The sequence below is a fragment of the Gymnoscopelus braueri genome (genome assembly GCF_963280865.1).
Source record: "Gymnoscopelus braueri genome assembly, chromosome: 23".
Classification (NCBI taxonomy): domain Eukaryota; kingdom Metazoa; phylum Chordata; class Actinopteri; order Myctophiformes; family Myctophidae; genus Gymnoscopelus; species Gymnoscopelus braueri.
The window spans coordinates 15,320,397-15,337,320 of record NC_137625.1 but is presented as its reverse complement, the minus strand read 5'-3'; the positions used below and the strand labels follow the sequence as shown (position 1 = coordinate 15,337,320).

Below are 16,924 nucleotides of genomic sequence, written 5' to 3'. Positions count from 1 at the left end.
TAGAGCAGTGGTTCCCAAACATTTTAGCTCGAGACGCAAAAGAGACCAAACTAATGAAGATAGCCGATATACAAGCTCAGAACGTGTCGCATCGCTATTTTCACTACTTTAAAAAAAAAATCTAATTTGTGGAATTTCTCAGATTCGTTTTTTATTTATGAAATTCTTTACATTTTTATTTTTTATTTTTGGGGCATTTTTAAAAAACAATCTTTTGAAATAATAATAATAAAATTCCAAATGTAGGAAGCGAAAAATAAAGGGACGACCCAAGAATGAGCCGACCCAGGGTTTGGGAAACAGTGGTGTGTAGAGAGAGAGAAGAGAGAGAGAGAGAGAGAGAGAGAGAGAGAGAGAGAGAGAGAGAGAGAGAGAGAGAGAGAGAGAGAGAGAGAGAGAGAGAGAGATGTAATTGGACAACTACATGTGTGGAGAACAGTATGCTGGAGTGTCTGTGCCTGAGCTAGACGTGTGAAGACCTGTGTCTGTCTGTGTGCCAGAGTGTGTGTGTGTGTGTGTGTGTGTGTGTGTGTGTGTGTGTGTGTGTGTGTGTGTGTGTGTGTGCGCGCGCGCGCGCGCGCGCGTGCGTGTGTGTGTGTGTGATGGTATCTCAAAGACAAAAAAGAAGATTTAATTATATAGCAGCACAGACAGGATAATGATCATCTGCATCCACTTTCGCTCAAAACCGTCAAAGTGTCTGTCTGTCTTCTCTCACACATATATTCTCCTCTTTCCACCGTCATGGCCTGTATATTTTACTTTAACCAAAATAGATAGATATATGGACAGATATAGAGAGAGATGGAGAGACGGGTGAGAAAGCAAAAAAAAGACGGAGAGATTTCTATATGACCCGTGACAGCTGTATAATACAGAGACAGACTGTTGGCTGGAAGTGAAAGGTTTAGACATTTTTTTTGTCAAGTTCTTGCGTTTTTCTGCTCTGTACCCGCATAACCTCACCCAACACAACAGAGACCGTGAGAGGAATATATATACACACACACACACACCCACCCACAGGCACACGCACACGCACGCATTCACATAAACACATGCTCACACACGCACATGCACACACACACACACACACGCACACACACACACACACACAGATTCATGCACAGATAACACTTCTGAATGAAAGGGGTTGTGGGATTGGAGCTGTCCAAACATTCTAGACAGGTTTTTATCTGCTGGCAAAGACATTCTCTCACACACACACACACACACACACACACACACACACACACACACACACTTTGGGCACATGATGTAACTGACCGAACCCCTGTAAAAACACAAACTGTACACACAAGAGCATGCTGTACACGCACGTGTGCGCAAACACACACACACACACACACACACACACACACACACACACACACACACACACACACACACACACACACACACACACACACACACACACACACACACACACACACACACACACACACACACACACACACACACACACAGCTGAACAATTTTGGAAAGATAAACAATATTTTTTTTTGCAATACAAAAAACAGGAGTTACATAATGTCACCAACTAAATCATAACATCCAACATTCAATAGCTCTATTTGGAAATAATACATCAATGACTAGGGTGATGTTAGAGGGTGAAATAAGGCTCAACATGACGCCTCTGCGAACGCAGAATGTGCGAGCAAGAGCAGTTACCAAGAAAGTCATTAAATCGTTATGCTTTTCATCAGATGGAATCTACTGTTTTTCTTCCAGATTCTCTCGCACGCACGCACGCACGCACGCACCCTACCCTACCCTAATTGTAGTGGAGTAAAAGTACAATATTTGCCTCTGAGATGTAGTGGAGTAGAAGTAAAAGTATATAAAACATTGCAAATACTCAAGTAAAGTAAACAATACCTCAAAGTTGTACTTAAGTACAGTACTTGTCTTGAGTATATGTACTTAGTTACTTGTTTACACCACTGATTTCTACTAGTCACAATCGCCTGGCGTCACTTATTGCCACCATTCACTCACCACAGCAATTTGGACGCACGTAGAAAGAATCCCTCATCGCTGGTTCTACCTTCCTATGACTCTGAATCAGCATTTAACTGTTGGTAATAATGAGCGTATTATGTTTCCCTACTTTGCCCGCATTCAACCAGAAAGGAGAAATCCTTCCCATGGGGAGTGGAGATCATTAGCCTGTCACTAAAGATTGGGAGACATGTTTCCTGTATGAGTGTAATTTCCGACCACATATCTGACCAGATTTCCTGGACATTTATTGTACTTCTTGGAGAACTGAATGGAGTGAATCTGGTCCCGGTTATAATTTACAAGAAAAGATAAGACGATAGAGCAGTGGTTCTCAAAGTGGGGCCCGGGGAACCGACTGCGGTCATTGAGGGGGTTCCAGGTGGTCCCCAGCAAAATGTGTTAACCCATTAAGACCTGAGGCCGATTCTACGAATGTCTTCTAAACCCCAACAGTATTCTGAAAGAAAAAAAAACGTATGTTTCTATATCAGTGGTTCTCAAACTTTTTCATGTCAAGGACCCCGAAATGATATGTATTTGGCCGCCGACCCCCATCTCAAAATATGTTGTTCCAGGGACCCCCAGAAGCAAAGATTTGAGTTACATATGTTCGCTTTAAAAAATATATATTTCAAGATTTGCACACATTTTCTATTTCTTTCAAAAATAGCAGATCTACAAGCTCGTAGCGCGGCACTCGGTGCCACGCTATGAGCTTGTATATCTGCTATTTTTGAATAGCCAAAGTGTAAAATAATGCTTTTTAGCTCAAATGAAAAAGTGAGTGTGACACATGATGATTTGATTTGATGCGTTCCAGGTCTTAATGGGTTAATATAGCATCAAAATCTGTTTAACCACTTTAACCCTATACGTCGGCTATTTGAAAATAGCCAAATCGACAAGCTCCCAACGCGTTGCGATGCGACGCGTTGCGAGCTTGTACATCTTAATATAGCATCATTAATATAGCATCAAAATCTGTTTAACCACTTTAACCCTATACGTCGGCTATTTGAAAATAGCCAAATCGACAAGCTCCCAACGCGTTGCGATGCGACGCGTTGCGAGCTTGTACATCTGCTATTCTCATGATTTTAACAACCCAAATCTTGTATGGGGGTCCTCTCTGGAACAACATATTTCCAATGGGGGTCCACGGCCAAAGACATGTTAATGTGGGGGTCCTTGCCAGTGGTGGAAAAAGTACTCAAATGTTATACTTGAGTAAAAGTATCGATACTGCAATATAGAAATACTCTGTTACGAGTAAATGTCCAGAATCCAAAATTTACTTGAGTAAAAGTACAAAAGTATTGGCATCAAAATGTACTTAAAGTACCAAAAGTAAAAGTACTAAAATGTTTGAAAATAGCAGATCTACAAGCTCACAACGTGTGAGCTTGTAGATCGGCTATTTTCAATTAGCCTATGTATAAAACAGGGCAAAAGTGGTTAATGTATGTTTCATAATATAATTTATATCTGAAAAGTAACTAGTAGCTAAAGTTTTAAAATAATTGTAGTGGAGTAAAAGTACCATATTTTCCTCTGAGATGTAGTGGAGTAGAAGTAAAAGTATTGAAATTTGGAGTAAAGTAGTAAAGTACAAATACCTCAACATTTTACTTAAAGGGATACTTCACTTTCACATAAAATAAACATTTAAAAAATATATAAAAAATAAATGAAAAAAGTAATGGAAAAATCACGGCCCCCTCACGCATTAGAGTGTCCTACTAATGTGTGAGGGGGCCTTTATTTTGCCATAACTTCTTTCATTTTTTTTAAATATTTGTTTTTAATGTTTATTTTATGTGAAAGTGAAGTATCCCTTTAAGTACTTAAGTAAATGTACTTAGTTACTTTCCACTTGAGAACCAATGCGCTAGAGAGAATATTCCCCATGTTCCCCATGTTACCAAAATGTCCATTATACTTGTTGCACTTGGCTGATCTGATGGTGAGGAATAATACGATGGGTCAGGAGAGCAGCAGAGGGCATGGGGTTCAGAGGGCATGGGGTTCAGAGGGCATGGGGTTCAGCCATACAGTCATGTAGTGTAAACCCCAGAGAGAAAACCACTGCGAATCTCTCTGTGGAATTCCAGGCCTCAAATAGATCTTGTTGGTCCGCACACGCACACGCACACACACACACACACACACACACACACACACCTTGTGCAGATGATGTAACTGACTGGACCCCTGTCGAAACACATACTGTACACACAAGAGCATACTGTACGCGCACGTGTGCGCAAACACACACACGCACTCGCACACGCACACACACACACACACACACACACACACACACACACACACACACACACACACACACACACACACACACACACTCCCTCTCACCCGACCACTAACCCAAGGCACCCTGTTGAAGTTTGCTCTGGCTACAGTAGGCCCTGTCAGCATACAGAAATGATATGAATGGGACTTCACATGAGTGAATATGTGTGGAAAAATCCCCGGCGGAAAAATGATCTATGATGGTATGACTGGTGTAATCTTAGCCGTTCAGGAACACTTATAACTCTCCATTCACAGGGCGGTGGAACTCACTCCATTCACTCATTCAATCCACTCATTCAATCCACCCATTCAGTCATTCATTTGTTCGTTCGTTCGTTCGTTCGTTCGTTCGTTCGTTCGTTCGTTCGTTCCAAGTACTGTACTTAAGTACAATGTTGAGGTATTTGTACTTTACTTGAGTATTTCCAATTTCCAATACTTTTACTTCTACTCCACTACATCTCAGAGGCAAATATTGTACTTTTACTCCACTACAATTATTTGAAAAATTTAGTTACTAGTTACTTTTCAGATATAAACTATGATATAATGAAACATACATTAACCACTTTAGCCCTATTTTTTACATAGGCTATTTGAAAATAGCAGATCTACAAGCTCACAACGCGTCGCATCGCGACGCGTTGTGAGCTTGTAGATCGGCTATTTTCAAATATTTAGTACTTTTACTTTTGGTACTTTAAGTACATTTTGATGCCAATACTTTTGTACTTTTACTCAATTAAATTTTTAATTCTGGACTTTTACTTGTAACAGAGTATTTTTATATTGCAGTATTGGTACTTTTACTTAAGTAAATAATTTGAGTACTTTTTCCACCACTGTCTGCGTGTGCATGTGCGTGTGCATGTGCGTGTGTGTGTGCGGCTACGCGTGCGTGTTTGGAGATCGGCTATATACGGTGCACGGCGCTGGCAGGCAAACTTAAAAGTTTAAATCAGCCGTAAGAGAGAGACAGAGACGGTGGCAGCAGCGAAAGTGAAAAAGGCAGCAGGGGGAAATGAGAGAGGACGGCCAGAGGTTGCACACAGGGGAGGGAAAGGGCAAGATTAGCCGTGAAAGAAAAGGGGACGGGCAGGACGCCGAGTGATGGATAGCGAACGGAAGAGCGTCATGAGGCAACAGGCGTAGAGGAGGAGGAGAAGCCGTGCCATCCATCACTGCGATAGCATCACCTCCAACAGTGTTCCCTCTTGTCTCTCTGCTCATGCTGAGTTACTGCACCAGCCCAGCGTCACAGGTCAGAAAGAGAGAGGGGGGGGGGGGGGGGGGGGGAGACACCGCCCTGCTGCCACTACGGGAAGGAGCCCGTTCGCATCAGCAGCCACACAAAATATCTATGACAGTCGCGCGGCTAAAATACGGGGCGACCGCGTCAATGTTTCATCTTCCGAGTTGGCGCATAGAGAGGGCACTGACGGAGCAAAAAAACAATGGACGTGCATTCGGTGCAGAAAGGAGCAAAGTGCTGCTGCTGGTGAATACCAGATTTTTTTCACATCGTCACCTTGTTTAACTAATGGCCTATGTCATTTTTTAAAAAGTTTTTCAGGAAAAATAAAAAACTGATCCAAAACAAAACGATATGATATTTCTTAATCATTTCACCCAAAATGTTTATAAAAAATTATGACTATTAAAATTAAAATAACACTGTCTGTCGGTTATGTAACACAAGAGATTTAAATAGGTTTAAATAGGATTAAATCTGACTTAGGCCAATTTATTTTTTTCATTGCCTAAATCAGTAAATAATTTGACCTAAGTCACAAAACCATGTGACTTAAGCCAAAAAAAAAGCCTATTTTGGCCTAAGTCACACTAGGGTGTTAGGCCATTATAGTAAAAGGGGAGTGAACAGCATGATCCTTTTCAATTAGGAGATAGGCGATTTTACCAGAGGTGGCCAGTGTCATGAGGAGCTGACTTAGGCAAAAATTACATTTTCCTCAAAGAATTACTTGGACCATTAGTTTAGCAAGGTGACAACATTCTTTCTCGGCCCCCATCGTAGAGGGCAACAACGGTGGACCAAGGCCAAGGACCTGTCCACACCGTGTCCATTATTGTCCAGTCTTACTGTCCGGTGCATGCGGAAAGGCTAGATCTTATCGCCCCCAGAGGGCTCTAAAATGCTCCCGAGGGCTGACCACTGACCAGACATGGAAGGCAAGCTGTTAATGCTAATGGGGTCCATCTGGAATGGGGGGGGGGGGGACATCATGTGTTTGTGTGTGTTTGTTTTTTTTGGGAGGAATTGTGGGGCTCGGTGACCCGCGGGAGAGCTCATCCATCACTCTGACACGCAAGGCGTGGTGGCGGACTGACACATGTCACGGTCAATAGAGCCAGGGTGGTCTCTATCTCTATGTATAGGAATGGGGTGGGGGTGGGGGTGGGGGGGGTAGGCAGAAAAGGAGACGTGCAAATAATGTGCAAGCGTGCACGAGTAGTACACGCTCGAGTACACACATTTTAAGGACAGAGGAGAGCGAAATCTAAAAACGGCAGCTGAGGTGGAGGCCAGAGAGAAGGCCTCCCCTGAGTCAGACACTGCGGGGAGAGAGGAGAGTATGTGGGGAGGAGGGGAGAGGTTAAGGGAGACAGAGAGACAAACAGATGCCCAAGAGAGAGAGACAGTGATTGTGAGAGAGAGAGCGAGCGGGGAAGAAAGGAGGGAGATGGAGAGAAATGAAAAGCAGTGGTGGAAAGTAACAATTTACTCAAGTACTATACTTTTAGGTATTTCCAATTTTCAATACTTTTACTTCTACTCAAATATACGCAAATATTGTACTTTTTACTCCACTGCGATTATTTGAAAACTTTAGTTACTTTGTCGATTTTGATTGTTATTACAAAACATACATTAACCACTTCAGCGCTATACATACTTCGGCTATTTGAAAATAGCAGATCTACAAGCTCACAAGTTGTGAGCTTGTAGATCTGCTATTTTCAAATGATTTCTTATAAAGTTTGAAAACCTGAAATGGGACATTTCCGCATGATGAGTAATTTTTACCTTTGGTTACTTCAAGTATATTTTGATACCAATACTTCTGTACTTTTACTCAAATCCATTTTGAATTCCGGACTTTTACTTGTAACAGAGTATTTCTACATTGCAGTATTGATGATACTTTTAAGTAAAAAAAATGTGAGGTAGGGACAGAGGGAGGTCGCACTCTTCCACTCTTCCATACACGCTGAGGAAGGCTTGACGCTGAAACGCGTCCGTGTGTGCTGTGACTGTCCGTGTGTGCTGTGACTGTCCGTGTGTGCTGTGACTGTCCGTGCGTCTATGAATTAAAAGTACCAGAAGGACTTCGGAGTGCTGGCTGTGAATCTTCGTGAACCGTGCACCCGGCAAACTGCATTATACACAGACTGAGAGTGCTGTGTTTTTGTTTTCTCCAACAGTAGGTTGTACTCTCTCCATCCAGTGCCGGTGAGCTTGACCTTACCTGCGTGGGGTTGTAGAGTTCCTGCAGGGCGTTGCGGGAGCCCTTCCGACAGCACCCGTCCACCACAAACGGGTTCCTCCGCATGACTAGAAGAAAAAAACACAAGAGAGGAAGTTGTTAAACTAAAGATTTGGTCAAATTACAATTGGTCCGAAATGTGCTGTACAAAAAGAACAAACACCAATAGGACGCATGCCACTTTGGGACGGACATTGGTGGAGGACAGACTTCGTATCTCCCTGGCCCTGCTGTCTTTTGTCAGGGGCATTGTTTCATCTATAGGGTCCCGGGCAGGGTTGCCAGATCTGCTTATTATAATTTCGCCGCAAGATTTTATTTGAAAATAGCCGATCTACAAGCTTGTTGTGAGCTTGTAGATCTGCTATTTTCAAATAGCTGATGTATATGTTAAAGTGCTCATGTGGCCCATAGTCGCTTCTTTTGGGCTGGTTTTCCTAGACCTGGTTGCTTGTTTCTCTCACAGAATCTGGCAACACTGATCCCGGTCGTCCTGTATGGCCGGCTGACCTTTAGCTCTGATGAACACACCTACAACATCAGACATACAGTACTTCCAACAAGGTCTCTTTTTACGCTTCCCATGTCAAAAACTAACACACAGTAGAGCAATGAAAGAGCTAAATAGTCTTCCATCACAGCTCATATACAGATTTTCAAAAGAAATGAAAGAAACATCTCATGTTGGAATCTTCTTTTTTATTACAGCTAATACATGCTGTACATTGCACAGTGTCTTGTGTTTTGGACTGTGTAGACTGAGTGAGTATATTGTAATACAAACCTGAAATTGTAACTATGGTTGTTACATTTGGTTGTATTTTATATTTTTAACTGTTTTCTAATACTGTCATGTAATGTTCCTTTTGTGTGGACCCCAGGAAGAGTAGCTCCTGCTAAAGGTAGCTAATGGGGATCCAAATAAACAATAAACAATAAACTTTCAACCTGGCGCCCCTATTTTGGGCAGAAATTTCCCATTACTTTTGGGAAATTTCACAAAAATAGCTGATCTGCAAGCACAGTGCACCGATGTTTTTTTCACAAGACACCGTAGTACGGCAAAGTATACAACAGGCACACAACCAAACACCTGAACCTGTCAAAAACAAAATAACACAAACATCAATCTAAAGCCAAATGTGTACTTGTCGCACGAATGTGTCACCTTGTTTGCTCGAAAATCTGCTATTTTCAGCGAGTGACACGTAGCGGAGGCTTGGCTGGAGGCAGCCAGCGCAATGAATCCAACGCCAACACACACACAACAATTACTGTGGAACTAGCAGAGCGGGTGAGAGCGCTGAAGGAAAGTACACCAGTTCGGAGAAGAACAAGTTGTGGAAGAAGAAGTAAAGAAGGTGCACTGAGGATTTAACCAGGTTATATTCTGTTAGTTATTACCCCCCAATACGTAAGGGCTCAATTCCCACTCCCCACAAGCTGTTGTTTGTGTTGTTTTTCTTTGAGGAAATTTAAGTCTAGAGACACAATTTTGGTTGGTGGTTGGTGGTTGGGAAGGCGGGCAGAAAGGGCGATTCCTACAGGTTGGTCAGGGCACCTGTTCAGTGGGGTGTGGATGGAACTATAGGAGGAATAGCGCATTGTAGGACATTGGTTCTCAAAGTGGGGTCTGGGGACCCCTAGGGGTCCTTGAGGGAGTTCCAGGGGGTCCCCAACTAAATGATAGATAGTTAGGAACCAAATTGACCCTTATGGGTCTGTAACCAAACCAAACCAAAAATGGAACCAAATGGACCCGTACACTCTCAGAGTTAAATTAACATTGATTTTACAATATAAATTGGGGTCCCAGAGATAGAAATGAGCCGTACAAATCTTCTCTTATGGGGGTCCACGGGCTAATAAGTGTCAATTTGGGGGTCCTTGACATGAAAAAGTTTGAGAACCACCGTTGTAGGAGACACGTGATCGTGTGCTCTTCCTAAAGACCAACTGCAGGAGTAGCAATGACACAGGGAATCAGGAATTGGCACAACTAAATTTAAAAAAAAAATGGGGGAAAAAATCTGAGAGAGAAAAAGTTGGACGCAGTGAGGTGAGACAAGCGTTAGCGATGCCCGCACGCAGACGTAGTAGCCACTTCCCATTCTGAGCTGCACTTCCTTTTCCTGGCTAAAGACAGAGCCAATGACCGAGCCCAGGGGAATGAGCTGAGTGCTTGTTAGAGTAACGAGCCACAACAGGACTGACCTTCAAACGCAGAGTGGAAGGACAGTATGGGCAAGATATAGGCTACCTCACATGCAGGCTTGCACGAGTATGCACGCTCGCACACATGTGCACGCACACACATGCGCACACACACACACACACACACGCACAGAGCCAAACAGCATGATGGATAACCCGGCTGAGAGAGCTGGTCCTTAATAATGCAGTTCATTGCTCCTGCCTATCGTGGACGATATAAACAGGCAATTACAACTCTCTCAATGGACTGTAGCTTCTCTCTCTGTCTTCCTTTCCGCAATAATACAATAATGAAAGTTTGAGATGGTTTGTTGTCCTGTAGGCTACTACGCACACACACACACACACACACACACACACACACAGAGGTGCACATACAGACACATTCATACTCTCTTTCATTCTGCAAAATGCCATAACAAAGGCTTGAGTCTTTTTACTGTAGGCACACACATAGACACGCACACACACACACACACACACACACACACACACACACACACACACACACACACACACACACACACACACACACACACACACACACACACACACACACACACACACACACACACACACACACACACACACACACACACACACACACACACACACACACTCACTCACTCTGCTGGGCTGATTCAGCAGAGTGCGGTGGCGATTACTGATGGCCGTGCAGTGAGAAGCTGGAGGTATAATGAGGATTCATTCCTCGTGGAGTCCCGCCGTGCCGCTACTCTCCTCCTCTTGCTCCGAGTGACACTAATGGGTCAGGAAGCCACAGCAAAGCTTCATTTATATGCCCTCGTGCGGCCGGCGGTGTCGCAGGCTGAGAATAGTCGATCTCTGCACACACAGCGCGTCACAGTGCGTTGTGAGCTTGCAGTTCGGCTATTTTTGGCATGTAAGTATGTATGAGTAATAAATCGGACTTGAGATGTATCTACTAACACTAGAAGGCGTGGGTGCTCATGTCCGCCCATGCCAAAATAAATCTGGTTGAAAGCCCTCTCTGTGTGCGAACTCTGGCAGATTCAACCCTTCCATTCACCCTCTCTCTCTCTCTCTCACTTCTCCCTCCATCACTCGGATACAATTGCAGCCTCTGAGAAAAGAGAGGTCAAAAGAAAGGGAGACGGATAGTAAGTCGAGCAAAGCCCACCTCCGTCAACCCCTGCCTTCAAACGGTAAATGGTTTACCCCCCCCCCCCACACACACACACACACACACACACACACACACACACACACACACACACACACACACACACACACACACACACACACACACACACACACACACACACACACACACACACACACACACACACACACACACACACACACACACACACACACACACACACACACACACACACACAGCTTAAATCCAGCAAAAGGTTTTGTATTTATTTAACTATTGCTCTTGAGCACGAGCCGCTTCGTTTAATCAAACGCACACACAGCCACAGCTAGCAAACAAACAGAATTATACATCATGTATACCAATGGTTCGCATGGTTTAATTTCAAGGTCTCCCCTTAACTCTGACAGTATACAAACGGGTCCATTTGGTTCCATTTGTATACTGTCAGAGTTACAGACTAGTACAGGTACATTTATAGCCTCCAAAAGGAACCCTGAGAGTCCTTGGAATCCACTTTGAGAACCACTGATGTATACAGTGTCCATTTGTCAATTTGTCAGTGTCCATTTGTAACTGTAACTGACAGTGTACAAACAGAACCAAATGGACCCTTATACACTCTCAAGAGTTAAAGGTAGGGTGCGTGATTTTCTTTGGTTAAAATAAGTGTTAAATAGCTCTATATTCTGATCCTACTCATTGCTATGGAGTGTTTGTTCAGTAACAGGCGTCGCCATGTCTCTCCAGCTCTTTATTAAACAGAAAATGCATTTTCAGGTCGGGATACAATTTCATCCAGTCAGGATAAAGAGCTCAGTCAGGATACAGATTAAACGAGTGGAATTAGAAGTGATGACACAAAGAAATGAGCAGACAAAATTGGAACTGGAACATTATTGGAACATTTATTTTCTGTTTATTAAAGACTCGAGCTGGAGAGATAGGGAGACCCTGTGCATGAACAAACACCTAGCGAATTGCTTTAACCTTTTTAACAAACAATATCACTTACCCTACCTTTAAATGAACACTGAGGATTGTATTGTACAGTGCAGAAAACCAGCTGTCAAATAGTAGCTCAGTGTGTTGCAGTATGGGGGGGGGGGGGGGGGGGCATGACCTCAACAGAGGCCCAGGGGTCACCGCGGATTCATCCAGGAACACCTGGCTCTCTGACTGATGGGAACGGACCAGTTTCCATGAAAACCAGCACCCCGTCCGCCCTCTCACCTGCTCTGGTTGGCCGGTTTACCCCTCCTGCCTGCTCTGGCTGGCCGGTGGGTTACCCCTCCGTTTGGAATTAAGGGAGCGAGACATGATGGTTCGTGGGAAAACAGAGCCGTCTTCATTTCCTCAGTGCTGACAGGTATTGGGCTGACGCTGGGGCACGTGCACTTAGTATATCCACACGCACACACACACACACATGCAAAAGAGAGCTGTGGTCTTTGTGTAGCCTTTTGGAATTAACCACTGAAGCCCTTTTTTCAAAAATCACAAAAACGGCCGATCCACAAGCTCCCACATCGCACCGTGATGCATTGTGAACTTGTTAGATCTATAATTCTACAAAGCTCTGTCTGTGTGTCTGTGTGGCTTCCCCAAAATCTCTTCTGCCTGGTTCTCCTCAGTGGCTGGAGCAATTGATCTGCATTTGCACACAGTCATTGACCATTTCCATGTGCACGGAAAATCGAAGCCCGTTTTTCGCTTTCCCCAAATGTCAGCTGTTTATTAGCGTTTTTGTGTTCACTGGGCTCCCGGGTTGCCAAATCATGTGTGTGAAACAAGCATCCCCGACGGGTATGGTCTAGTTCTTCTAATTAAAGAAAATATATAATAATCACCTATAATGTCAGCAGCAGTGGTGGAAAGTAACTAAGTACATTTACTCAAGTACTGTACTTAAGTACAAGTTTGAGGTATTTGTACTTTACTTGAGTATTTCCAATTTCCAATACTTTTACTTGTACTCCACTACATCTCAGAGGCAAATTTTGTACTTTTACTCCACTACAATTATTTGAAATCTTTAGTTACTAGTTACTTTGTAGATTTTGATTATTATTACAAAACATACATTAACCACTTAAGCCCTATATGCATTTCGGCCATTTGAAAATAGCCGATCTACAAGCTCACAATCGCGACGCATTGTGAGCTTGTAGATCTGCTATTTTCAAAATATGTTTATACATTTGAAAAATGTAAATGGGGCATTCTGCACAATGAGTACTTTTACTTTTGGTACTTTAAGTACATTTTGACGCCAACACTTTTGTACTTTTACTCAAGTACATTTTGAATTCCGGACTTTCACTTGTAACGGAGTATTTCTATATTGCAGTATTGATACTCAAGCTAAACATTTGAGTACTTTTTCCACCACTGCTCAGCAGTAGACAGTTCAGCCCTCGCAAGGGAGCCGTGAGCCTGAATCGCGGGTAGTAGAGAAATCCTGTGGATTGCAGCTGTAAGCGTTAGTCTGACCCACAGACAGTCGGCCCCTCACCGCGCTCACATCTTTACATCGATCCCGATTCACAGATTCTCCGTGGCCCGTGCATTATTGATGCTATAGCTCAATACCGCAGACCTACAGGTCTTTTTGAGAATACTTGAGAGATAAATAAAAAACGGTGAAACTCAGCAGTCTGCTCTTCCTCTTCCTCTGCGCCTTCGCGCCGTGCCTGTGCTGCTGCTGCTGCTGCTGCCATCAAGGGCTTCTTTGTTATCTCAAAACTGAAGCGTTACATCCCTAATCACAGATTACGCTTGTTGAAGTTGTTTATTTACACACCAAGGGGCCGATGCTATACAGTGACGCACAGTCACCGTTTAAAGGCCTTCATCTTCTCCTTGCCTTCCGTTGCTCCAAATCTCTCTCTCTCTCTCTCTCTCTCTCTCTCTCTGGATCTTTAATGCACAGAGCGATTCCAGTGCCAGTGAAAATATCAAGTGCCCCAGTCAGTCTCCAGCGTGTACCCAGAATGTGTAAGGAGGGCACAGTGCTCTCTGGAAACATCCACACACACACACACACGCACACACACACACACACACACACACACACACACACACACACACACACACACACACACACACACACACACGCTCGCGCACGGACACACATGCACGCGCACACACACACACACACACACACATACACGTTTTTTTTCCGTTTGACTCCGACTCCGTCATTCTAATCAATGATGGACAAAACAACTATCTCCAGAGTTAGGTGCTTTGACCGACAGTTTGAGGATCCAATGGAGTTAGGAGGTCAAAAGCGCTTTTTTAATACTATTCATTGGTGCAATATTTGGAAAACCCACACACAGACGTAAAGGGTGTTCAATAGCACTGCTTTATAAAAAATAAAATAAAAAGTTGAAACATTTAGATTGCTGGTTTCTGCAGTGACGATATACATAGGTGGCCAGTGACTTTGACCAGTTTCACTTTCAAAACCTTTGCATCATGCATGTCACACAAACAGAATGCGGCACACAACACCAATGGTTTTGATAATGTGGATTGTGGAAGTTTAAATGGTGGATTTGTGGATAGGACTCTATTATGAAAAAACTTGTTGTATCAACAAAATCGCATCGCATTCTGTTTGTGGGCCATGCAAGATGCAAAGGTTTTGAAAGTGAAACTGGTCAAAGTCACTGGCCACCTACTGTATTAGCCAGTAGTGCTGTGGTCCTGGCAGGCAACCCCCCTTCCACTCATTATCATGATCATCTACCATAAGCAAACAGTTTATATGCTCCACACACTTGGTCTATTACTCCTTGTAAGGTAGGAGGAGAGGAGCTGGTCTCCTTCCAGCATAATAACGATGAACATATCTCTGTGTCATCGACTGAAAGATTCTCCAAGCGCTTCGAGGTTAAACTTTATGCTCACCTAGCTCATCGCCCAGGCACAAACTCCACATTAAGCGGGTGTTTTCATTTCTTCGTACGAAGGTCACAGACGGGGCCGGCTTCAATATTGAGTTAAACCGTCTAATGAAATGTCTCTTTTGGCTTTGAAGCGAAAAGGACAAAGCAACGTCATCACGACGTCCCCGCTGAAAGCGCCGCCGCCCCACCCCACCGCGTCGCACCCGCTGCCAAGCCATGCGGGCTAACTGCCAAAGTGTCCAGGAAAATACACATGAGAGATCGCACGTGACCAGTGGTGGTGGAAAGTAACGAAGTACATTTACTCAAGTACTGTACTTAAGTACAATTTTGAGGTACTTTTACTTTACTGGAGTATTTCCACTTTTCAGTACTTTTACTTCTACTTTACATCTCAGAGGCAAATATTGTACTTTTACTCCACGTAACCCTACAAACTTTAGTAACTAGTTACTTTGCAGATATAAATGATTATATTATAAAACATACATTAACCCCTTTGGCCCTATTTTATACATAGGCTATTTGAAAAGGCTATTTTATACATAGGCTAACGCGTCGCGATGCGACACGTTGTGAGCTTGTAGATCTGCTATTTTCAAACACTTTAGAACTTTTACTTTTGGTACTTTAACTATATTTCAATGCCAATACTTTTGTACTTTTACTCAAGTAACATTCTGAACACAGGCCTTTTACTTGTAACAGAGTATTTCTACATTGCAGTATTGATACTTTTACTTAAGTAAAACATGTGAGTACTTTTTCAACCACTGCACGTGACGTACAAACATCAAAGAGCACCAGAATAAAATGGGCAGCTTAGTTATCACCATATTTTTTCTATACCCACAGATGTAATGTAAAACTAGCACCGTAAGCAGTACAGGCGTGGCAGTGCGCTACGTTTTCTGTACATCTGATTATACGCTGCATTTTCTGTGCATCTGCCTATAATACCCTTGCCCTGTATATAGGAGGACCCTGTAATCACGCACAACATCTGCACCGCAGCCATCTAACGGAAAAAACGAGGATTATGGGATGCTGGAGGATAAAGCTGCTGAAAATCTGAAATTCACACAGTAAGGGTAAGAGATGCACTTCCTGCGGAAATTTACACAAGCTCACAGTACATGTGTGCGCACACAAACACCCCCACCACACACACACACACACACACACACACACACACACACACACACACACACACACACACACACACACACACACACACACACACACACACACACACACACACACACACACACACACACACACACACACACACACACACACACACACACACACAATTTCCGTTTGCATCAAATCTGTACAGTAATTCTGGGGCACACAGCAGCCTAAAGTGGGATTTGAACGAACAATAGAATTCATGCAGAGAATGCAGATATAATTAATTGGCTACAATTAATTTGCAACAATGTTATCCAACATTGTGATTTCCATGCTCTCTATCTCTCTCTCTGTGTGTGTGTGTGTGTGTGTGTGTGTGTGTGTGTGTGTGTGTGTGTGTGTGTGTGTGTGTGTGTGTGTGTGTGTGTGTGTGTGTGTGTGTGTGTGTGTGTGTGTGTGAACCCAATCAAGCCCCAGTTGCGATTGTCTGCTTGGTCCTGGTTAGTACGGAGAGTAACTTTAATGATGACGGCTAACATGGAGTTAGTACACGAGCAATGACAGTGTCCTCTGTCAACTCCGATGAGACAGTTGGTAGTGCGATGAGAGAGAGCGTGAGTGAGAGAGAGAGAGAGAGAAACGGAAAGTTAGAGAAAAGGGGCCTTGGC

General features: G+C 43.5%; 2 protein-coding genes across 3 annotated transcripts in view; both read right to left on the bottom strand.

Annotated features, from left to right (window-relative positions):
• The window catches only part of LOC308079258 (thioredoxin reductase 1, cytoplasmic-like), a 105,661-nt gene that overhangs the window by 35,586 nt on the left and 53,151 nt on the right, over positions 1-16,924 (bottom strand). The window lies entirely within an intron of this gene.
• The window catches only part of chst11 (carbohydrate (chondroitin 4) sulfotransferase 11), an 82,876-nt gene that overhangs the window by 24,851 nt on the left and 41,101 nt on the right, over positions 1-16,924 (bottom strand). For both annotated transcript variants that reach the window (XM_080420634.1, XM_080420635.1), the window contains exon 2: positions 7,830-7,915. In XM_080420634.1, coding sequence (XP_080276760.1) covers positions 7,830-7,915 — 86 coding nt within the window. The remainder of the gene's footprint in view (positions 1-7,829; positions 7,916-16,924) is intronic.